This window comes from Hippichthys cyanospilos, chromosome 10 (genome assembly GCF_059441005.1).
Source record: "Hippichthys cyanospilos isolate Australia breed blue-spotted pipefish chromosome 10, RoL_Hcya_1.0, whole genome shotgun sequence".
NCBI classification, from domain to species: domain Eukaryota; kingdom Metazoa; phylum Chordata; class Actinopteri; order Syngnathiformes; family Syngnathidae; genus Hippichthys; species Hippichthys cyanospilos.
Genome location: NC_142378.1, coordinates 20,256,948 through 20,283,090, shown reverse-complemented (window position 1 = coordinate 20,283,090; position 26,143 = coordinate 20,256,948). Strand labels below are relative to the sequence as shown.

At 38.0% G+C, this 26,143-nt stretch overlaps 1 protein-coding gene across 2 annotated transcripts in view; it reads right to left on the bottom strand.

Annotated features, from left to right (window-relative positions):
* The window catches only part of agbl4 (AGBL carboxypeptidase 4), a 434,905-nt gene that overhangs the window by 150,414 nt on the left and 258,348 nt on the right, over positions 1-26,143 (bottom strand). For both annotated transcript variants that reach the window (XM_088425984.1, XM_088425985.1), the window contains one exon: positions 2,793-2,832. In XM_088425984.1, the coding sequence (XP_088282110.1) occupies positions 2,793-2,832 (40 nt within the window). The remainder of the gene's footprint in view (positions 1-2,792; positions 2,833-26,143) is intronic.

The following is a 26,143-nucleotide window of genomic DNA, read 5'->3' as shown; positions in this document are numbered from 1 at the left end:
ATTGGGTTTGCCTTTTTAAATTGCAAGTAGCCAATATTTATTCTGCTTTGTTTAAATGCCCCCTTTGACAGATTAAGCGAAAAAAAAAGTTCATTGCCAGTTACAGAAAGGATTAAATGTTATTGAAATCTTGACTTGTTAACATTACAGTATACAGTCAACCCAGTTAAGTGGAATATATGCATTTACAATGAACTGTGAAATTTGTCGTAAAAAGAAACATCATGAGATCTGTTCAAACTGACTCTATGAGAGAAAAATCACCAAACCAAAACAATTTCAGCCCATGTTTTGTGTTGGTTTAGCTTCAGAAAATTTTGGTTTATCCAGGTGTAAATTTGGTTTACACAGTGACACAATACATCAGTTTAACTGCTGTTGTCTGGGAAAATTACTATTGTCACAGTAGTAAATACTACGTAGTAGTCTTCTTCTTTTTCTGCATCCTTTAGCCGATTTGTATACTATATCAATGCATTAGCTGAAATGCATTGATATAGTATTCAAGTCAGCTAATGTGTGTATGCTAATGAGCTACAATCAAGACTATGGATAAACACATATGAAGGAATTTGTTCAGGCTTCTTGTGAAAGTAGTGAACTGAACTAAGTCAGTTTACATCAGGGGTAACCAACCTTTTTGAAACTGAGAGCTACTTCTTTGATATGGAGTAACATGAAGTGTATGTGAAGACACTGATCATGTTAATGATTATTCACAATAATAAAGGAACAGCTGTAGTAAATATGTAAATTAAGTGCAATATGAAATGTAAATGTAATACATGTATAATTGTTTGTAAAATTCATAGAAAACCACCGGTATTCTCTCACTTGTAAGCTATTTGAAGAACAGGCCTGCAGGCTACTCACGTGATCTTTGGGGGCTACCTGGTGCCCACGGGCATCACATTGATAACCCCTGGTTTACACACATTTTGTATGGGCAGTGCAAAGTCATTTATTAATTTAGTCAATGGAAGCAAAGAACGTTGCAAACAAATTGGCAAAACAGCTTGTATTTCCGTGGGCAAAAAAAGAGCATAAACAACGGAAACTGGTGTTTTTTTTGCGGACATCCAACAGAATGCCTACCCCAACGATTACAGTGACAAAAAAAAAAAAATCCACTTCACGATACTCTTATTCTGTCGTTTTTATAAGCTTTCTCATCATTTGGCAGCGGTGTTGGGGGTAATTCATTACAAAATTAATGTTCTTACTGTAATGCATTACTTTTTGCTGTAATGCGGTAGTGTAATGCTTTCCACACACAAGAAATAGTAATATTTCAATTGGTACAAATAAGAGTAATGCAATGCATTACAATGAGATTTTATTGTGAAACTGGTGTTTTTTTTCCCCCCCAAATTCGACAAAAACACAGCACGGTCAGAGGAAAAATCTTTTCTACCTGTTATTAGTACCTACTACAGCAGAGATGAATGCGGCAGCAGCAGATCACAGGGTGTCTAAGAATAATACGTACACAAAATGGACATACACCCAATACTTTCAGTTCATCAGAGATAAATACAAGGAGAATCGAATAGTTAGGTCCACTTTATGTGCGACACCTACAGAGCCACCAGACAGCACCAGTAATTTGACAAATCATTTAGAGTGGTGCCATCTTAATGTGAAGTTAGAGAAAAGAAACATTGGAAGGATTGAAAGTGGGGATAAAACAAAGCAGGCAAAATGATCATTCTCTCACTCAAGGATGCCACATCCACCTCAAGAGTTTAGGAGACTCCTGGCAGAGTTTGTCGTATGGAAAAGATATGCTGCCACTTTCCACAGTGGATTCGCCAGCATTTCGAAATTAGCAGTAATGACAAGGTAAGCTAACACTAATTTTCACTGTACAATTGCTATAGTCCACAAAATAGTTGTGTCAATGTGTTTCAAGATCTTATTCATTCATTATTTATGTTTCAGAACTTATGTTAAACGGTACATTAAACACTTATAACAATGATATAGTCTAGCTACTAACGCTAGCTCCACTGAAACCATCTTCTGAAACGTCTGTCCCTAACTTAGCCGACTGAACTTGAATATGAATATTAACATTTAATGTGTGGAATGCACTAACTGTTTTTGCCTAAAGCATAAGCAATGCAACACTATGCTGTGAAGCTAAGTATTAAAGGGATTAAAATACCGGAAAAGAATAATAAAAATAATTCTATGTCTTTAAAGGTTTATGATACAGAATGAACAGTTTGTATTAAGACACAAACTGGCAACTCAGGTGATGGTAAAAAAACAAACAAAAAAACAAGGGTATTTCCACACATTTTTAACTCTTTTTAACTCTTCACTTAGCCGCAAAACTTGTTGCAGTACTTTAAGTCTGCATCATCCTCATTCCATCCTGCCTCATCTCTCACTGGCTGCCCTCTGTCAAACTGTGAAGACCAGCCAGTGTCGGTATCAGTGCAGTCTGGAAGAACAGCTGTGACGTAATCCCCTGAAATTAACCTGCACTGCAAGAGCTTCACGTCTGTATGATTCTAATCAAAGCGCATTAAATCTCATAGATACTTTGGACATATGGGTCTTTCTTTAGCCTTTTGCCATCTCTATCTGGTTCTCTTGAGTTTTCAAACTTCATGCTCACGCTCCACAGCAGTGCCTCTCCGACAAGTGGAACGCGCACATGGCATTGTGATTTGTTTTCACAATAAACCAATAGGCTAGCATGTGTTGGGATGGTTAGAGAGCTTTCATCCAAATGTACTCTCAGTAAAGTTTGGTTTGTAGAAAATAGCATGCCAAGGACTTACCACAATTGGTGATGGTTAACAGGTCCAGCTGTCGCTGTTGCTGAAAGGAAGTGAAAACAGCTGTCAACACATCACATGATCAAAATATTACCTGACACGATTATAAATCATTCCTGGTAATGGTGTGAGAAATATATTTAATTTTCATACTTTTTTTTTTAAGGAATATTCTCTTCGAGCAAACATAATTCATGGAAGACCATAGCTGACATGAACATGAAACATGAAAACATTTTGTTGTCGGGGCACAATCACCGTATTCTTCACATTATAAGCAGCAACTTCTTATGATTTGAGACCTGCAGTTTATAGTCTGGCTGATCGGCAGGTTTTTGGTTTTCTTTTTACTAGCCACCAGGAGACAATCCACTGGTAAAGAAAATGTGTTCAATTCATGGAACAATTACTGTGCGAAATAGAAATGGAAAATGTAAATCAATGGCAAGCTCATCAAAAACAATCAGGTAGTGACCCTAGTCACTGCCATGTTTTATGAAAATAAATGAAAACTTTAAATATCTCCATATACCGTAGTTTTCTACAATAAACAAACCTTTTCAACATGTAAAAATAACTGAAATATTAAAAAAAAAAAAATCACTGTACAGTCATTTCAATTAAAAACAGATGGTGCGAAGATTCACAGGGTAAGCAGCAAGTAGTTGGTCCAAATTTTATTTTCTGTGTGAGATTCGTAATCTAAAACAGTGGTTCTCAAAGTTGGGTCTTCGGACTAACTGCAGTGGGTCCGTGAAACATTACCAATAAAAAATATACAGTATATTTTTGTGAATTAAATGTTATTTCATATTAAATTGTGTGGACGGCTCGGTGGTGCAGTTAATAGCACGTCCGCCTCACTGTTCAAGCGACCCTAGTTCAAATCCACCTGGCTCCTGCCTTCATGTGTGGAGTTTGCATGTTCTCCCCAACCCCACATGGGAGCTCTCCGGGCACCTTGGCTTCCTCCCACACCCCAAAAACATGCATGGCAGGTAAAATGGACATACTAAATTGTCCTTAGTTGTGATTGGGTGCGTCAATAGTTGTTTGTCTCTGCATGCCCTGTGATTGACTCGCAACCAGTTCAGGGTGTCCCAAAGTTAGCTGGGATAGGCACCAAACCCTGCGACCCTTGTGAGGATAGGCGTCTCTAGAAAATGGGTGGATTAAATTGTGAATGCATTCATGACTCTTCGATAAAGCAATCAATCACTTCAATCATTTAAATATGGTTTTCCAAATGTAATCAAAATTTAATTTTGTCAGATAGACCCCTGTCTAACCCAGTTTGCGTGCAATTTGCAATATTTATTATATAAAATTCAGTATAGCTGAAAAGTAACAAATACACAGGGTGTTCCAAAACGGTTGACCCCATTCTAAATGCCCATATCTCGGAAACTACTTGATGGATCTTAATGAAACTGAATGCTCTTTATGTTTAAGCTTTATTGGTTAATTTACAAAGAAAAGTACATATATTTATTGATTTGATCCAGGCGATTTAAGTATGGATAAGCAGCTCTTTTCTTGAAATTGATGGTGCCATGTCCTAATTTGTTTTGTAGTTGGTGCCTTCCTTGCTAAATTTGTGAAGAAGGCTGCACTGTCTTCGCTGGCTGAGTCTGAGCAAACTCTAACAAGCAAAATGCCTTTTCTTTTGAAGTGAACAGTATTTCTTAACCTGAAAAAATAGAACTGCCAAACATTACACACAAAAACAAAACGTTTCTACAAAAGCTGTGAAAATTTGAAGTAATTCCAACGAAAATTGTCAAAAATTATTGGCCTACGAAATGGGGTCAAACATTTTGGTGAATAAAAAGGGGACTTTTGTTCATCAATTTATTTTGGTTTGTTTCCGCAAACATTTGCAAAGTGGGTATTTGAAAAATGTGCCCACCAAAAAGGGGCCCCTGACATTTAAGTTTGAGAACCCCTGATCTAAAAGTGAATATGAAAAGTGGCCCATGCAAATACATCATCATGCATATACACACCACTAGTCCCCCCACGTGCATGCACGCACGTACTCCCGCACACACACACACACACACACACACACACACACACACACACACACACACACACACACATGCACACACACGAACAATCACACACTTGACTATAGGGAGCTATGAAGTAATCAACACCTCAGCCCAACCAACAGTCCTTTAGGAAAAAATATATCCAAGGAATGGATGAGAGTTCTATGTGTTCGTATATGTGTGTCACACTGGCTAGGTCACGGTGAAAGCTGCACATCATTTACATACATATACATTAACCAGTTGCTCCGAGGGAAATGCAAGGAGCCTTTTATAGAAGAATACTCTGAGTACTCCTGGCCTCACAAACATGCCTCGAGAGCAACATGCTGATGACTGACGAAACATTTAGTATTTAATGGAGGCTCTTACAAAGAGTGTCTCATGCGGTATAATAGGGGAACTAAGTGGCACATGATTACCTTGATGGTGTAACTGTAACTCAAAAAGCAGGTACATTGACGCATCAGTATGCTCCAAAATGACAAATGCAATTTTTTTTCTTGTTATGCATCTCTCCTAGTATGTACATCTTTGGTATGATGCTCTTTTTGAAGCACTTATTGAAGGCGATTTTGCTTTCCTTTGAATAAATAGACATGATTTCAAGTGTACTAAGAAGCAGAATCGAGGAGACGTAAGCTGGAGTCTTCCAGTGTGAAGTGTACATATAGGATGATGCAATACAGTAAAAAGATCTGTGAACAAAATGTAATTTAGTCAAATAATCTGTGAAAAGACATCAGACCACTAGCAACAGCCAGTAATTCTGGTTTGTTTTGAAAGGACTTGCTCATGGTTTTTTTCCACTTTCCACAGTTAAATATATGAATTACATTTGGCAAAATGAAGGGTCTGACCTATACACAAATGTGTCCTATACTTGGGGAATTATGGTATTTATTACTGATGTTGATTGTCCGGCTGTGTGCTCCCGAGCACACATTTTCGCCATCTCACAATTTTCTAGAGTAACACATTGTAGAAATAAATGAAAGATTTCTCTTTACTTGGCTGACTGCAAAATCTCTCCACTTCAGCTCCGGAAGCAAAACGAAACTAAAAGATGTGAATAAGATCAGCATGTACTTTCTCTTGCATACTTGGTACAAAATGCTTCTGTCTTCTTGAGTTTTCTTCAACTCAATTTTATCTGCTCGGGCGAGGCTGGTGTGAGAATAAGCAAGGAATGCTCAGAAATGCATCGATGAAGGAAAATAACACATTGGTAGTGTGTATCTAGGTTGAGAAATCAACATTGGGACATGGTTAAAAGCTTCAAAAAATTATTTTTTCATAATACAGCCCAGGGGCATAACTAGACTTATTACTGTACTGAGGCTGTACCGAGGCCTTCATGAGAGCGTGCAAAGAGCATGAAAAAATTAGCATATTTAGCACTCATTTATCATAGAAAACAAAGAGTTTTTTAAACTACCCAATCATATCAGACTATGGATGTCAGACTTTGACATGTACTGCGGAAATGCATCTAGCGTACTAATGCACTTTTCTTAATCATTAGCAATAAAAGCAAAAAGGAAAAGCAATTCATAATTTTATATCTTTTTGAACTTACATGAGAATAAAATAGATTATAAAATAAAATATAAGTGCAAAAACCCTAATTTAATGGTGTTGAATGAAAGTGAAAAAGACTGGATGAAGTTGGAATCATGTTGAATGTTTGAATGGCTTGAATTAGTGAAAAAAAGAAATGGAAACACTGAAAAAATCATAACATTGAAAAATATTAATAATTACTGTTTTTGTGAAGACTTACATTTATAAAAATAATTACTATCAATTATATAATAATGATAAATTAGGAATATAACAAATTATTATAAAGTATTAAAAATAATGAATGAATTTACATCAAATTTAATAAACTGTTTTTAGTTTCATATCAATTCACCCAATGTAACTCAATGGGACAGCCAAAGCAGAATATCTGATAATGGCCCTGATAGCAACCCCCGCCCACCACGAATCTCTTTGCGGCAATCAAAGGATTTTACCTGCGCTGAGGAGTGGCACAACCAAGCTAGATGCAACCAGTTCAGCGTTTACCCCACATACTGCCCAAGGACAGCTGGGGTAGGCTCCAACACGCTCGCCAACCTTATGAGGATAAGCGGTTAAGATAATGGATAGATGAATGGACCTTTTTTTAATGTTTTCATTGATTGTACATACACTGGCTTTGCATGAGGCAGTCATGGTAAAGTAAGAAGTTTTAAGCAGCCAGCCTCCCCCTTTATTCAATGAGAGAGTTATGGAAAATGGATGCATATTTGGGTTCGACCTGAATCCATGTCTGATGTGTTGGTTGCTCATTGATGCTTAATTTTAGGACCCAAAGCTATAAATTACAAACCAAAACCACATTCTATCTCATCCTTAACCTCTTACCTTAGGAATGGAGCTTTGCAGTATGACATAAGCATAATTTCTGTTCCCAAAATAATTCAATGTTGTGGAAAACTTCTCAATCATAGAGGATAGATTAGTACTGTGTGGTTATTAAGCGTCATTATTTTTGATAGAAATCTCTTGAATGTATTAAGGATGAGCCTGTTTTACATGTTAGATATAAACCTAGAAATACATTCCTCTTTTATTCACTTGAAACACGTGGGGGGCAGGGGTGGGGTGGGGGGGGGGGGGGGGGGGATGACACGTGAGGTTCTGAAACACACAGAAGTTGGCAGGGTGACCAAGCAAGCAGTAGAGGTCACTGTGACAACATGAAACACACAATAAGCCAGCGTGCAAACTGAACTCACACCCTTTCCACAAGATCCCTACTTTCACAGTTACACATACTCGTTAACACCTGTGGACAATGAGGAAATTGAGTCACTGCAGGGATAAATATCATGCAAATATCAGGACTATTATTTATGTCAAAGAAATTATTGGAAACACACACACTCACACAAAACTCCTGTCATTTTATCTGGATAAACTGACCTTAGTTGGAAAAAAATAATTTGTAGGCATTATGTTTTTCAAGCACTCATAATAGAACGTTTACGATGAATGTAAAAATAGCCGAGTTACAGTAACTGAAGGTATTTAGTTTTAATAATAATGCCCTGTGTGTTATTCTTTGAACTCTGTCCATCCGTTCATCCATCCATCTGTCCATCCACTCATTTTGATACAGCTTTCCTCATTAGGATCAATGATGCACATAAACACCTCTCCCTTTCAGTTGCAAATGATGCCAAAATCACAATTTGGTATTGGCTGTGTCGCCTTTGTCCCAGAGAAATTTTGAACATGAATCCACTGATTTGCTAACATGCACATGTGATCATTATACCGTCAAAATCTATCGGAATCATGTCAGGAAAGTTCTTTCCTTGGCCAAAAATTCACCGACACCTGTCTGATAGAGCTTGTTTTCATTCTCAGACGGAGTGCACTCTCCACATGATTTCCAAAAGCACTTGTCTGTTGTCCTACTTGATGCACTGGCTCAGCTGTCTCCAGTCGGAGCACCCACACATGCTCCGTTTTTAGTGCACTCTCTATTTCGGAATAGTAACACCCTGAGCGTCTGCATGATCAGAGCGTTGCAACGCACACGCTGGACTGATTTCTGAACGTACCCTCATTCATCTACAGTGAAGAGGAGTAAAATGGGCTAAAACAAACGAGTGTGCTGAACACGGGGCTTTTTCTTCCTTATGTTTAGTTTGAACACCAACAGAGCAACATATGAAGCCTGGCTATGTAGAGCATGTTGAAATGCTAGGCGATCATTTAAGAAAAAAAAAAGAGACAGGAAACATCACTTTCAGGCTAAAAATGCATTGTAATGCATCACAGCAATACATCCAACTCTGACAATACGTATATCCTTTCCTCTGAGGGGCTAGCCCACTGAGCAAGTCTCTCAATGTTCGTACAACTCTGATTATGAAATGACACATATGGCTTGTAGCATACTGTACAAGTAGTTGCATGTCTGATGTTTGTAAAAACACACACACACACAAACAACAATGCACGTCTAAGAATTAATACGCACATCATCATTAAGCTAAGGCTTGCTCCATTAGGAGATCGGCCGTCTGCGGTCCACTTGGTTGGAATGTGGGATGGTTCCTGCCCAATGGCTTTGCCTGCTTTCAAGACATCATTGCACTATATAGCACAATGTTTTCTGTAATCCATATTGTTTGCCTGTACTTGTCTGAAATGTGTATCTATTTGTCTGTACAGTGGGCCCCCGGTTTACGAACTCCCTCTTTTATGAACTTTTCATCTTAAGAACGTGGACCGCGGCGTTTTTTGTCCCCCTCTTATACACAAACCATTCATCTTACGAACAATCCAACATGCCCGTCAGTATGTCCGTACTATTTTTTTCGCTTTGCTGCATCAACAAAATTAACTATTCTCGCATGTTATGGTAACGCCGATATGCTAGTGGTCTTATAATCTTCACAGTCACTGTCTCAGTCACGGTCTCAGTCACGGATATGCCGATATGCTATTGGTCGATTAAGGTCACAGTCACGGTCTCAGTCACGGAGATGCGGATATGCTATTGGCCGGCGTCACGTCAATCACAGAAATGCCGATATGCTATTGGCCGAATGCCTTCATCTAGTTTGATGGCACAGCTGGTCGGTGTGCTGTGAAGACTTTGCAAACTTTATCTGTTAGTTAACCTTGCTAGTGAGTATGGCCGTAACCGCTCGGCAATCTTCTAAGGGCAAGACTTTCCTTGCCAGGGGAAGGACCTTGGTCAACAACAAAATGGAGAGGCTTCTTCTATTATGGATTAAAGAGAAGGAAATAGCCGGTGATATGTTCTAATTTGAGAAAAGTTCTCGTTTAAGAAAATAAATAAATAAATAAATTCTGCGGGTTGGTCTCTGCTCCCTTCCGCCTCCACCCAGCTCAAGTCACGCTGCCCCAAAGGTAAATGTCATTTTTCCTTTGTATATTTATGTTATTTAATTTAACTGTACAGTAGATTATGTTACTAATGTTTAATATGTGTATAAAGTCATGATGTTTTTACCTGTTTTTGCTTGTGTTGCACGCATTCACTAATTAACATAGGTTTGGATTGCCTGTCATACGAGCAATTCGAGTTACGAGCATAGCCGCTGAACGGATTAAGGTCGTAACATGGGGGCCCACGTATTTGGTACATGCAGCATCCATTTCAACCTGTAAGCCTGGAAGGGGGCTCCTCCCACCTGTGGTCCCTTCTGGAGGTTTCTGATTTTCCCCTAATTGGGGTTTTTGAGTTTTTCCTTCCCCTTCTGGGAGCTTTGACAGGGGATGCTGTTGTGTACTTACACTGAAAAGATGTCTCTGTATGACTTCTTTTTTCGAAAGAAGTCTCCACATGACCTCTTTTCATCTGTGAAGCCCTTTGAGACTTTGGTGATGGGCTATACAAATAAACTTCGATTGATTGATTGATTGATATTGCACAAGTATCAAACTCAAGGCCGGGAAACAGATCCTGCCCACCACATCATTTTACGTCATTGGCAAAATGCGAATTATGACTTCAGTTTTCCGGCTCAAATACTAAATTCGCAAGTTGTATTCAACTTTTACACATTTTTGGGATACCAAAACTCCTTTTGAACAGTTTTTAGCAGCTGTGATTTAAAAATGTGTAAGTGTGCGATGATCGTACGTAAAATTTATCTGACTTTACAGTTACTACGGCTCTCCGACAGGCACTATTACTACAGTGTGGCCCATGATAAAAATGAGTTTAACACCCCTGCTCTTTTGCTTGAGTATCTATTAGCAACACCACTAGCCAGCAAGTGTACCAAATAGCTAGAAGTAAGTTGTGAATCAGCACATCAAGCCTACTTCAACCAGTAAGTTTTTTTGGGTGTTATACTGTATGTTATGAATTTACACATGACATAGGCAGCAGTTTTCTTCATTTTGATTCCTATTTTCTCAATTGATATGTCAAAGCAATAAACATAGAGAATCAAAAACAATATGCCAATTACAACGCCACCAAAATGTTGCATTGTTGTCACATTTTGTCAGAAAATGTGACTGAACACCTAATAAAATTGCAAATGTAACATTCACGAGGTTCTGCAATTTTTACGGCTCAGTGGGATATAGTTTTCACTCATTCAAAGCTCATCTTGCTGGCGTTTCACTCAGCAAACTCATTTACAAATCTGCAACAGGTCCACTTGTGGGCATAGCCCAATCCGCAAAATACATCTCGTGAGGCTGCGGAGGTGGTGGGGCTGATGCCTTTTGAATAACTGGAAAAGCTGGACGTGGCTGGAGGGTCAATGTCAAATACAGTTGAACTAGGTGGAACACTGCTACTCGACTCCAACAGGAGTCGCAGTGGCGGGATCAGAGGTGGGCAACTTATATTTTTTTGCTGATCTGACAAGAGCCCTGCCCCCTTTCAGTCATCGGCGGTCCGTCATTTTTTCAAGCCACACAAAATTGTAATTGTCAGTCTGTGTATTTTTGCCCAACCTTCTGCCACCACTAGAGGGCAAAATTTTACTTTTTTTTCTGGTTCGTCATTCATCAGGTGCTGGTCTACTTCTGTCTGCACCCCTACTAATTTCTTTTTTCTGTTTTTGTACTTGGATTTAAAGTTAACACAATGTCTGTGGTTCTACAGTTACACTGCAATTGAAACACAACACAGTAATAGAAGTGTAACACAAAAAACCCAGCTAAAGGGTTTGACCCGAGGCAATAATACACCATATTTATTAATCCACATCTCATCTCACAGTCTCTCACAATGCAGATGAGAAAAGAATGCAACTAGCATTCATGTCCACTGGATGGCATTATCATGCTTTACATGTAACTGAAATGGTGGATGTCGGTTCTCATTTAACAGCCTGCCCTAAAATTATAGAAGACAGTTTCATTAACATTTGTCTAAATTTCATCTGTCACATTCACTACAAGTAAAACAAGGTATTGCTGAGGTTGAATTTATTAAAAAAAAAAAAAAAAAGAAGCCAAAAATGGCATTTCCCATCATTTGTTGGTATGTTGGCGCTGAAGTATACACCTCTGGGTGCGGGATGCTACACTTTGCCTCGCCTAAGTCTATCTTAGGCTAAGTCTAACTTGGCTTTGTCATATTTCCTTTTGTGTTTCTTTTTGTGCAGTGTTTTGTGTTTGTTTGCTAAGATTGACAACAATGGCACTTGGATACACTCGCTATCGCCCCCATTTTTTTTTTAAACTCATAGCATATCATGGAGATTCTTCGTGACTGATAGGTGCCAGGGTAAGGTGACTGAACAAATGATCAATTCATCCTCCAATACCAGCCACATAACATGATTGGCCTGCTATGAGCTATTTGATCTACAAAACTTTTTTTTTTTTTTTTTTAATGGGTCCCTACGCAGTCTCTGGGGCCTGGCTGCACATTAATATTCACGCCTCTGGTAGTCACCAAGTGCAAGGATCATGACTGGATCAACTGATTAAAAATTCAAACACCATGAGTTGGATAATCACTTCAGTTTTTTAGCTTCATCTGCTGTCTGTAACTAATATTGTGTGCATACTCAGCCTCTATTACAGACAAAAGTGTCCAAAAGAATTAAAAAAAACAAAAACAAAGAAAAAAATAAATAAATATGACAGAAACCCTATCATTGAACCAGTCTTTATTAAGGTTCTAATAAATGAGGTTTACCAAAAAACCTGATCCTACGCACAACATTCAGTAAGGTCAATGTTGATATTTTTATTTTTTTTCACACTGCTCCATTCCAAGAAGACCATAACGGATTTAAAATAAGGCTTCACTACATAAAGTAGCATTGCAAGCGTGTAGGTAACATATTTTCAAACCTGCTGATATAGTTGTGTGTAAATCCAACATCATGACAATTCACTCATTGTCCAAAACCTTTGGACCACACTTTATTTGACAGGAAAACAGATGCCCAAGAACAGAATCAATGCACAATAGTTACAATGAACTATTTTATGTATTTGAAGACATCCATATTTTAAAGCTGTAATAAAAATAAATTAAGACAAAAAGCCCAGATCAGTACTTCTATTCTTAGATGTTTATGAATGCAGCTCCTGATAAAGTTTGATCTGTACTTCCATAAGTGGAAAGATGCTATATTGCAAGAGAGTTAAAACCAATGAAAATTGATGTTCTGACTAGAAGACAAACTGCTTGCTTTCTGTATGAATGCTGCCATCAGATTCTCGCTATACTTGTATCAATAATCACTGTTCCATATTAATTAGGACTTTTGTTTTGTTTAAAAAGTAGTTCTCTAATATGACCACAAACAGGTCTGAAGGGATTTTGAAGCGTTTTGATCAGTAATCAGTACAAATTAACAATACATTAACAAAAGATCAGCAGCAGAATGTGAAGTCATCTTGATTTATCTCAGAAGCCTTTCAAACAGGGTTTTATATATATATATATCAGTTTGCGAGATTAATCCGTTCCACGGTTTGGATCGTAACGTGAATTCGCCGTATGGCGGGCATGCCAAACCTATGTTAATTCGTTAATGCAGGTAAAAACATCCAATTTGTATATACATATAATAAAAAGGTATCAAAATAATATAGTAAGTACTACGTATGTACATGTACGCAATAAAAAATCATGAATAAAAAATATCAAAAGAATTTATTTACCTTTATGTGACGAGCTTGTTATATTCCCTAGTGAGGGTAGCCCAGCCTTCGTATTTCTTGATTATCTCCATCTTCGTTTCGATATGAGTCATCTTTTCACTTCTTTCTTTAACATCACTAGCAATCTTAGGACCCTTGACTAACCCATTCAAGTTTGAATCACGCAGAAAAATCCACAATAAAGTTATTTTAAACACACAGATGAGATCCAGTCCGTTGTATGCTGCCATTTTGACCATGACACCGAACAATAGCAGGCCAGCATCTTAGGGAGTGGTGTCGCAGACCAACAATAGACCAGCATCTGAGTGAGTATTGCAGCTCAGGCACCAAAAAATAAGAGCAATTACCGAAAAACGCCTTAAGATTGAGGCAAAACAACACAAATTTAGCCAACCCCTATGGTCATGACAGATGTTTTTGTGGTAAAGCGGGAAAAATACCATAAAGGGGGGATGAAAAAACGTCCAAGGGCATGTACAACCTCATGACACCCACTGTTTAATCTTATGTATTAAGTGACAGGATGTGACCTTTAAAGGTTTAGTTACTGCATTGTGAGATATTATTCTTATGATCATTATTGTTATTATTTATTGTGTGTTGCGTGTAATAATTAAAAAAAACACAATACAATACTCAGGTGTGATGATTCACAAATGTGAAAATATTGTAGTTATCCATCCTTCAGATCAATTCCCCATTTGAATGCTTATTGTATATGTATATGGTAGGGTAAGGGTTAACCACACGCACGCATACACACTGCATCAGCAGCACTTTATAGCTCCTATTTTGACTTGTATGTGTGTCTTCGTAGCTTGGTAACAAAGAGGAGAGGAAAATGAGGTAAGGATGAGCTCATGGGCTCAACAAGCTCTTATGGTTCAATTGCCTGGCCCACTAAAGTCATCTATGTGATGATGTCAGAGGCATGAGAGTGCAAAATCAATTTACATTTTTAGGATGCTGTTTCTTCACACTACAAGATTGAGTTTGAAGCAAAAGAATCCCCAAAATATGGCTTTTACTGTTCAGAAATTAGTTATTTGGTACAGCGTACCTATATTTTTAGGTTAATGAGAGGCTATCAAATCTGACGCATCAATAGCATATCAAAAGTTTGGATGAAAAAAATATACTTGCACACTCAATCACAACAAAAGGCTCAGAAGACTTTTAAAAGTGAAACGAAGAAAAAAACATTGACAGGTCAATAATACTCTGGTGCAGATCTGCAAACCAAGAACAGTCAACACCAGATTAGAGAATGCATATATAAAAAACTCCTCCCACACTGAGGGATCTTATTTTTTTTTCTCTACTTCTCTACTAACCCTAACCCTAACCGTATCAAAATAACGAGAAAAAGGATAAGGTCAAGACCTTTCCTGTGTTATGCTATGGATTCATCCAAGGCATACACTATCAAATGGGCAAAACTCCATATTTGGTCATGTCTATGGACTCCAGATTTCAGACACACTTTGACTTGTAGAGAAAGCCAAGTTGATCATAATGTAAGCATACATTAACTGCATTAACTGTCCAAATACATTTGATACCAAGTAAATTTAAATACTCAGAAATAACCTAAATGGAGGGAGTGTATGTTTTTTTTAGATTAAAAATGAAGTATTATGGAAAATATACATTAGAATTGTCTTTGTATTCCCACGTCAAACACATCAAATTTGTACACAGTACGCATACGATTTGTATGCCACTTCAGTATGCTGGCAGATAATGTCCCTTCGTTGAGAAAAAAAAAAAAAAAGGGCTCATTTAAGCAGGAAAATGGTAAGCGGCCAGACAAAATAGTAACGTGTCTCCACTTGCATGTCAGTGAAAATCGGTGTCGCTGCTGAGAGGAAAGAGTGGATGGCAGCAGAGGGGTGGCGGAGCTGGGCTCGCTGTTGCGTGACCAAGGAGCCCCTGGTTAAAAATACAACAAACCAAATAAAAGATTTATTTCTTGTGAGAGCCGACTCTTGAGCGAAGGCACAGGCTACCTATGGGCACCTGCACGGGGCCCACGGACTTCTCTCAAGCTCCCTTTAAAAGCAGGCCTACATAGATAATACATGTCGCTTATGCTGGCACACAAATTTGGATGAAGGCGTTATTCATGTATTCATAGTGACTCACACTTGAGAGTGAATCATTTTTATCATGAATTCGTTACACATTTATGAAGACCAATTAGAAAAAGCAGGTGAGATGACCATGAGAAGTCCTTCCATCTTTCTGTCACCCTATGGGTCAAGGCCATACGACTGTGGCGCTCCACTTGTCTCCTTTTTAATACTTGGACTCTGAAGGCAATAACTGGAGCACCCGGTTGATTATGGTCTATAGCCTATCGTTGTCAACTAGATTATAACAAATCGTCCCAGAGAGACCATGTTTCACAGCTTGAGTGGCCTTAGAGTTGGCCCTACTAATAGGCATATTGTTATCAATATCCTACTGACTATTTTGAATTACCGTATTTTTCCGACTATAAGCCGTGACTTTTTCATCATGATTTGAACCCTGCAGTTTATCTGCTTAATTTTCCCACCGGTCAAGCAAATGTGTGTTCAAAGAGTCAGTTTATGGAACAACTATGAAAAAGAACTGAAAAGATGTGAATCAATGGCTGTGCTCAAAAAGAGTTTTAAAATATAGTTTTAAAAATATTTTTTAAACGTCTAAATTGAATAAGATCTTGTATAAAAGTTTATGACGTATAAATTTGATATACGGTATACAGTTCACGCATATGATTGTATTTATAAATTTATGATTGTATCTTTTATTTATTTGCAGTGTGTTGAATGTTCACCGAAATAATCTATCAATTAAGCAACAGGACACAGAATGCTATCGAAGTATTGATTTTGAGTTTGACCTGCTATTTAACTCTGCAGTATTCTGTTGGTAATATCCATCCCTTCATTTTCTTCAAATATAATGTTGAGACCAAATATGCAGGCATGTTCAGTCTGTTAAAGAGAGGATGTTGTGGTTGGTAGACAATTAAAAAAATATATAAAGAACACTTAAAAGTTTCATATTACCACCATATACCTGTTTAAAGTCCGGTGCGGCTTATACGTGGCGAAAGATGTTTTTTTTGCTCAATTTTTGCTGCTGCGGCTTATATATGGTTTATAGTCCATAAAACACAGTACTTTAACAGTGATACTCCACTTGAAAACATTCCATTGTTGCAGTTTAAAACCGCCCGGGGGAAATTTATAGCCAACTTTTGGATGTTTTTGAGTAATATCAAAGATTAAGCATATAAAAAACACACACACAAAGAGGTTAAAATATTGCATAGATTGTCAAAACAAGTCAACTTTCAATATGCCACCCAGCAGTCCTTTCTAAATGCTTGCAAATGGGAGGTCAAGAAGTACACTCTACAGATGTCAAATTTAGCCCATGTCAGGTTCATTTACTGCCATTAAAAATTCGGAAAATTGTATGGTTTGGACATATTGAAAAACCAATATTTTATCATGCATATTTGCATTAATCCTTTCAACAGCAACTGACGAACAGGGTACAATACAAATTTTTGTGTTGAGGCCCCAGAAGCACCAGGTGGAGCGCTACCAGACAACTTTTGGCATTTGCAAGCCTTTCAATTACTTTATAGAGTGGCTTAGGCTTACTCCCGTAATGCAAAATTTTTGCTATGTGTTGTGGGAGTTGTAGTTGACAAAAGGCTTTAATCCTAGAACTAAATGTTGCAGGAAAGCTTTTATTTTTATTTTGCTGCAGGGAAGCATTTTATTTCATGCAACACATAACATTATAGCTGCATATTCCCATCTGTGAAATCTGCAGCATTGAGCTGTTAATTTTTTTTTCTCACAAAATGAAAATTCTTTGAAATGAAATTGAAATATGGATATGGCTTATGCCTCGTAACATTTTGAAAGGAAAAATATTTCTATTTGACAATTTTATGACTCTTTCAAAGTCAGCCCAAGTTGGGTGATAATAAGAAAAGGTTAGTGAAAAATTAACGGATATCCAGGGGTTAAAGGAGGTTAGGTTTTTATTTCATTTTATTTGTTTATTTTAAACAAACATTTTGATGCAGTTGGTTATTTTTTTTCTGTTTTAGACTAACCTATATTAACACTGTTAAAAGTAATGAGTTAAAGGTTAACTCATGTTGCTTTTTTGTTTTGTTATGGTTAAAAATGATACAGTTTTAACTATAATCATAACATTTTTATAGATAATCATTTTATTTATATTTAGCGCAATAAGTAGGGGGAGCGGGAAAGGTTTTCTCATTGGTTTTGCAATAAAGAAGCAAAGCAAAGGCTTATATATATATATATATATATATATATATATATATATATATATATATATATATATATATATATATATATATATATATATATATATACACACATCCCCACCACAACCACAATCCAACCTGGAGCTGTGTTATTCTCCACCATAATCACAGCAGGTGAGCAATACACACGCAGTAACCAAAAGCAAGGGCTGCTTGCTTGAGGTATGTTTGTATAATGTGTATAGAGAATTTAGCAAATCTTCACTTTGGAGTTTGTGGATGGCTATGGTTTCAATGAAAAAAAAAAAAAAAAACGTGGAAGACAGAGCAGAACACAGACATTTATCTCCATTTGCACAAAACCCGGCTTTGTGTAGATTAAACAAGGTCAAGCAGAAGAAAATAAGATATAGTCAGAAAATATTACCTGGATATTCAGTTACGCATGCAATAACAAGAGGGCTGAGTGGAATATAAATTGAGCCACTGTGCTGAATATTTTTCTTTCGTATCGGAAAATTGCCTGAGCAGCAATGTTCAACTTCTGGTCTCATAAAAGGAACGAGCATTGCTCGCATTAAAGGTATTGCAAAAACATGTAGGAATTGGGTGGAGTGAGTTTCTGAGACGTGTGCAAGTCTGCTGTGTATTTTGATTTAATTCAAACAAACCGAAGAGAGTGACCTTAAGTTAGATAACCAACTACTGTACAGAGAAAGCCCCTTTAGACGGAACTAACCGCTGTCCTGTTTCATTTTGTCGATGAATGCTTTATTACCATTATCTCTGCTAAGGTCTTCTGGTCTCAACAACGCTAAACAACTGTTGTTCCAAATGGAAGTCTAAAAAAAGAAAAGTGAGATTAGGAACAACAGTTTAGACAAGAATATCAGAGATCTGTCCATTTGTGCACTCAGTGAGCTGGTCAACATTGTAGGATGGTGCTAAGCCATGCGCAGGATTGAAGACAAGCGGAGGCAATTTCTAATCAATTCCTATGTTTTACTGAGAGTTAGAGGGGGCGTGACGATCATAGTCCATCGCTGGAGAGTACCAGTCGAGAGCCCTTCTTTGTACACTCTGTGGATTATGTATATAGACACAGATAGTCAACAAACTCCAGGGAAAGGCCAGAGACAACTAATGGTCAACAAGTGCATGTTCCTTCACCCATTCAGCCTTTCCTCCAGGTTCTTTGGTCTCTTCATGTAGAGTACAGTATGTTAATTTAATTTTTTAAGTATTTGTACTATAAATTGACTAAAGGTGTAAAAAGATTTGTAAATTGAGAGTGAGATGAAGTAGACAAGTACTCTAGAAACTGTTCCACGGTTGGGCTCGTAAGACGAATTCACCATATGGCGGGCAATCCAAACCTATGTTAAATAGCTAATGCGTTTAGAATCCCAGGTAAAAACATCAAAATTGTACATACATATTAAAAATCGGTACATGTATACAATCAGCAAACATCATAAATAAAAAAAAAATAAAGGATGTATTTACCTTTGAGTGGCGCTTGTTATGCCCATATTCCCTAGTAAGAGTAGCCTAGGCTAGCATCATATTTCTTGATTATTTCTCGCGTCGTTTCCATATAATTCATGTTCTTACTTCTCTCTTTAATATCACTAGCAACCTTAGGACCCATAGCTAACCCTTTCACATTTGAATTAAGCAGCAAAATGCACTATAAATACGGTTTTGTAACCACTCGCGATAGAACAAAGCTTTACCATTCCGCCATTTTGAAACGAGTGAGGCCGACCAATAGCAGACCAGCATCTCCGTGCGGAGACACTGACCAAAAGCAGACCAGTATTGTAGTGACGCGCGCGTTGCATGGAGGCAGTTTGGCAACAGAACAGAAATGAAGTGCAATTACCTAAAAACGCCTAAGCTCGAGTCCTCTACCAGAGGCCTGGGAGTTTGAGGGTTTTGCGCAGTATCTTCAATGTTACTAGGACTGCACTCTTCTGGACAGAGGCTTCAGATGTTGTTCCTGGGATTTGCTGGAGCCATTCACACAGTTTAGAGGTTCGCCAAGGGCCCCCACTACCACGGGGACCATGCAACGCTTGACCTTCCACATTCGTTCCAACTGCTCTTTCAACCCTTGATACTTCTCAAGTTTCTTATGTTGCTTCTTTCTGATGTTGGCGTCAACTGGGATCGCCACATCTATCACCAAAGTCCTAATACAACTAATATTACTAATAACTAATATATACCCTAACCCTGCAAAGTCCCCCTTTACCTGGCAAAACAAAACAAAACAAAACAAAACAAAACAAAACAAAACAAAGATGGTGTATTGACACTGGGGAAGCTATTATTGACTTAAGGACAAAGATACAGTGTTCTTGAACCCTTAACACGCCAAATGCACTCACACACTCTGAGCAAAAGAGGGCTGTTTCCCATCATCATTTACCCATTGGGTTATGATTGACCCTTGCCTGATAGAGTGCAGCATTTCCAGATTAACGACAGGTCAATACACGACCTGTCGTTTATCTGGAAATGCTCAATCTCTGACCTCTCAGTTAAAGGAGCACAAGAGTGCAGAGATCAAGATATTTATGGGGGCATTATTGTATCACTAACAATTGGTTATAAACACTGTATTTCTGATTATACAAAGGGTATATTAAAATGTATTTTAATCGATCCATGGATTTATTCATATACAGTACTGTAAAATATCGCCAATCAACCACAACTGGGAGAATTCTTGTAGAACAAGGAATCATTTATTATTGCATTCAATTTGCAGTGAAGAGGTGACAAAACTACATTCTATTGCAGGGGTGGCCAAGTTCGGTCCTCAAGAGCCACAATCCAGCCTGTTTTCATTGTGTCTCTTCAACTAACACACCTGATTCAAATGATTAGCTCATCAGCATGCTTTGCACAATCCTGATAACGACGCTGATTTGACTCAGGTGTGTTGGTTGAAGAGATACATTGAAAACAGTCTGGATTGTGGCTCTTGAGGACCAAACTTGGCCACCCCTGTTCTATTGGTTCAACCCATATTTGATTTATCCTGAAAAACATTGGTCCGAGTTTTTCCATGGGTTTTCCATTACAAGACATTACATAACACCATGTATTTTTCTCAGTTTGAGTTAGAAATATCTCAGTCCATAGCCAGAAGTAAAGTAGAAAAAATAACCTTGGCTTCATACTGTTATGTTTCCCATCATTTTTTTTTTACTTACAAAATCTTCAATCATGTGTGAGAGATTGGTCCATATGAGATAAAGGTATCACAAAAGTTTCGAAAACTGTACCTACCGTCAACAGTGAACTTTATCGATCGATCTGTTATCCAGACAATACCGTTGGAGTATCAATAAACAAGACAAAGGGTTGAAAAGTTCACCCATCTCTCCCCTGGACGTAATTAGAGCTGAAGGTCAAAAGACATGTGCATTGCTATTGGTTTACTGCCTTCGTGGATTAAAGTGTGTTGTGTGTACGTACTTGAAAGCTGCGGACCGTTTTCCTCTTGCTGCCGTAGCACCCCCCCTTCACAAAGCTGTTATATTCATATTTACAATATACCCCCAAACAAATTCAAATGGCTGTTATCTTCAAGTAACCAGACAGCGAGAGACATATTAAAAAAGAAATGAAACAAAATGTTGTGTGACTAAAGCATTTTCTTCGGCATAACTTTTCCATTTAACTGAGTTTAATCAGGTATCGAAATAGAGTGCTGAATGGTTCTTTAAAGCTGAAGCAGGCTGGACTGCTGCGCGACTGGTAATTAAATGGAATAATAATTAGCTGCGTGTGGAGGAGAGAGAGCAGGAGAGCGAGGGCAATGAGTTTGAAGGAGCTGCGCAAAAACACGAATGCAAACAAAAGTGCCTCATCAAAATGAAACAGCAAGATGTGAGCCTGTTTTAAAACAACCAACAACACCCTCTTCCAGATGTTGAATCACTGACCATATGCTGGGTAACTTTTAATCACAAATATTAAAATGAGAGGTGGGCTCAAGGGGTCAATATATGCATGGAAACAAATAAAGGATGTGGGAAAAATTATGTTAACAAGAATGATGGATGATATTCAAAGTAGAGTACAAGCTAATGTGTATTTAAAGGCAACACAATTCAGTGGTACTTCTACTTATGAAGTTAAGTAATTTCAATAAGTTCAATTTCAATAAGTTAAGTAATGTCAATTTTATGTTTATTAGTTCTACGCTGGAAATTGTTGGTGGGAGATGTGGATGAAACAAATTAATTGGAGGACGACTGTAAACATCAATGCATGTCTCGTTTGTGGGCAAGCCGCCGGTAACAGCTACTTTCTTTTTGGGAAAAAAAATGGCTGTAAATAATTGCTTTAATTCAACTTGAATTTTAATTTAACACACACACACACACACACACGCACACACACACACACACACACACACACACACACACAAAACATTGAAATTCTATTTTTCATGTGATCTGACTAAGGCAACAATGGATGAAAATGGACTGAAAGTGAAGTTAATCCATTCCATAAAACACTGCCTCGTTACCCAGGCTTTTACCTTCACATCACCGCAAAGCTTTTTTTTTTTTTTTCTTTGCGCTTTATGGGAAGTGTTGAGCATTAGCACGTTAGCGCTGGCAGTTTACCCATGTCGTACCATAGAATGAACACATATTAAATTTTTTTAAGCACCCAGGTGAAGCCTTGAAATCTAGAGGTCGGACTACTTGCTGACATTTCCCCTTGACTGCGTTGTCTTCGGATCCGGTTCTCACAAAATCGTACAGCACAGCCAATAGGAGCGCAGGACAATGAATGTAATGGATTCTGACCAATGGGAGAGCAGGATACAGGTGCAGTGGTACGGCGTATTTAATGCATGCGTGAATTTCAAGTTTACTCTTGGAGCGTATGAGTTATCACTCGTATGTACAGTAAATTTTCCTCGTATTAGAGGCAAACATTTGACTATTTTTTTACTCGTTAAGTGGATATTATCTGTACAGAAGCGTTCACATCTAGAGATTCCACTGTATTTTTATTTAGCATGCTATATAGTAAATTTTAGCAAAGTAATTTTAAATTTGAGATTGTAATTTTTTTCCCATTGTAATTTGTTTTATTTAATGAAGAGGGTGGGGTGACATTGATTACAAATGAAAATATGGCTGCACCAGATTTAGCAAGTCGCTATTTTCCATTTGTAGTCCATACATAAAACCAGAAGACACAAGACAGAAGAACTACAATGACGTGATACCTTATATTTTTGTTCAGGGTTATCATAACATTAGAATATGATATCAGCCCATGTCTAGTTGGCTCTAGGAGCTGTGTGTTGCAGAATAAGCATGCAACAGCACAATAGTTTGTGAAAAAAATCTTAAAGGGTGATGGTGATTAGTGGGAATGACAAATGCCACTCTCCCTAATCACTAACATTTTTTGGCTGGTGCAGTGCCTCAGGAGCTTTACAAAGAAAAAAAAGTGTGCCTTGTCTCCAACAAGACTGAAAAACACTGCTCTCGATTACAGTCTCATGAGGTCAAAAAAAAAAAGCTCAATGGCACATCTGTAATCACCTTTGGCTACATCCAGGCTCAGACTCAGGCTAAGGGCTTTTCATTTCCTGTGCTTTCAATTTGTTTTCACAGCAGTTTTGAGCAAATTGAATTTGTTAATTAAAGCAGCAAAATGAAATGCTGAGCATTATTGATTAGATGCTAATTGGGTTAGTGTGGAAATTAGACATAAGGGGGTGAAGTGCGGAGGGAAGGGGCTAATGAGAGGGTTGAGGGGGAGAGGTTTTGGGGTTTCACTAGGACAAATCACATTACAGAGCAGCCCAAGCAAGACTCAATGCCAAGTGGTTCCACTGTGGCACCATAACTGCTATTCTTTATTCCTAAAAGACAGGTGAAATGTGAAATAATGCAGTTCACTTCAGTCTTGTATGGACAGAAATCAAATGCAGTACACCTACATTACTTTATACAAGATGCTGACTTTGCAGGTTTAGGTAGCACAGGTCTCAGTGATGACACCATTGCTTAGCGTTACATTTAACAGGAATGAACTAAAATACTGTAATTTGGAGCAAATTAACCTATATGCTGCTGCATCAGGTTAACATGACATTATTAGGCCAATGACACTCCATGAGCACCTTGCAGCAAATATGAACCAGTTGCTCAGGGATGGAACTCACCTCGAATGGCTAACTCAAGGCGGGACAGTCCTAAACATGAAGGACCCCGAGAAGGGACCAAACCTATCCGACTACCGGCCAATCACATGTCTCTGCAAAACATGGAAGGCCCTGTCAGGCATCAGGCTCAATACATGAGCGAGGCACAGAAATTAATAGGCAGTAACACCAGGGGAGCCAAGCACCAGCTACTGGTTGATAGAGCACAGACCAGAAGAGACAGACCAACCTCTGCACTGCCTGGATTGACGACAAGAAAGCTTATGACTCACTGCTGCACCCATGGATACTGGAATGTCTGCAACTGTATAAGATTAACAGGAACTTCAGGGCCTTCATCCAGAACTCAATCGAAATATGGAAAACAACTCTCGAGGACAATTTAAAGCCCATTGCCCAAGTCAACATCAAGTGTGGCATACACCAAGGCGATGCACTATCACCACTGCTGTTCTGCATGGACCTAAACCCCCTCATATATATAATATACATGCATACAATTTAAAAACATCATAAATAAAATATATATAAAGGATTTATTTACCTTTGAGTGATGCTTGTTATGGTCATATTCCCTAGTAAGAGTAGCCTAGGCTAGCGTATCTTAGCTTTCTTCGTATTTCTTGATTATGTCCAGCTTCGATTCCATATAAATCATCTTCTTACTTCTCTCTTTAACATCACTAGCAATCCTGGGACTCATGGATAACCAATTGAAGCACTAAAATGCATAATGAATACAATATTGAAAACACTCTCACACGGGATCAAGTCTTTAGACAGCCAGCTTTGTGACCCTGTGCGCAGACCAATAGCAGACCAGTATCTTAGGGAGTCGAGAAGCCGACCAATAGCGGAGCAGCACTGAAGTGACGCATTGCAGCAGAGGCAGTTTAACGCCAACAGAAAATAAGAGCAATTACCTAAAAATGCCTCAATGGGGAGGCAAAACAACAAACACAAGGTCAAGACAGTTGTTGATGAATCGTAAAGCAAGATCAATGCCTTATAGAGGGGATGAAAAATCTCAGTATTCCACATTGTAACATGAAAAAAAATGTAAGCCAGGGATATATATATATATATATATATATATATATATATATATATATATATATATATATGAACCGTGTTTTAATGGTGTGGCATTGTAGTGCTTGATGTAGCACTGGCTCTATAGCTCTTCCAAATGTGTACTTTGCTCAATATATTTTCTATAAACTCCCTGGCTAAAACATCCATCGTAACATAACACACAACGGAGTATTTAACAGTGTTCATTTTACCTCAGGAAAGTGGTGACATGGGTCCCCGGGACACGCAATACTCATAAACTATGGGTCCCCATAGAAATGTATGGAGTCCCAATAATTGTGCAATAAAAAGGAAAAATTATGAGTGGGATTCGGTTTTGGGGTCCCCAATTCAATTCAGAATCAATTTTTGATTCAAACTGATTCAATCAAATGAAAAATGATCATCTAGTGGTGTGCAAAAAAATCCTCACACAACTTCAGTCTGCTTTGCAAGAAAGAATAAAAAAGGGAAACTGTCTTTTTTTTAATTTTTAATTTACTCAGTTTTGATTGTAAGAAACATGCCTTTTTCACTTACAATAACAGGTGGACGACCACTCTTTGAAGTTAGCTATAAATTTGGTAACTTTTACATTATGAAATAAGATTAAACAAAAATTGAAAAAAATATTGGCCATATGAAAAATATTAATATTTCTCAGAGCATTTATGACAAATGAGAGATGAAAATAAACTTTTTCAAGTGAAGAAAAAAAAATGTGCAGCGTTTAAAACAGAAATGCAAATGTTTTGTGGGTGTGTCCTGTCCTTGATGCTGTTGCGTGTTTCCCGCAGAACCCCGATGTGGTGGAGGTGGAGAGGACACTTTGGATAGTAAATCTGTAGAGGTTGTCAAGAGTTTTTGCTGACATGCCAAATTTCTTGTCTCCACAGAAAGTACAGTCTCTGTTAGGACTTCTTGATGATCTGTCGAGTGTTGTGGGACCAGGTGAGATCCTCGCTGATGTAGGTGCAGAGAGATTTGAAGGCTTTCACCCTCTTCACCTCAGCCCCATCGATGAATA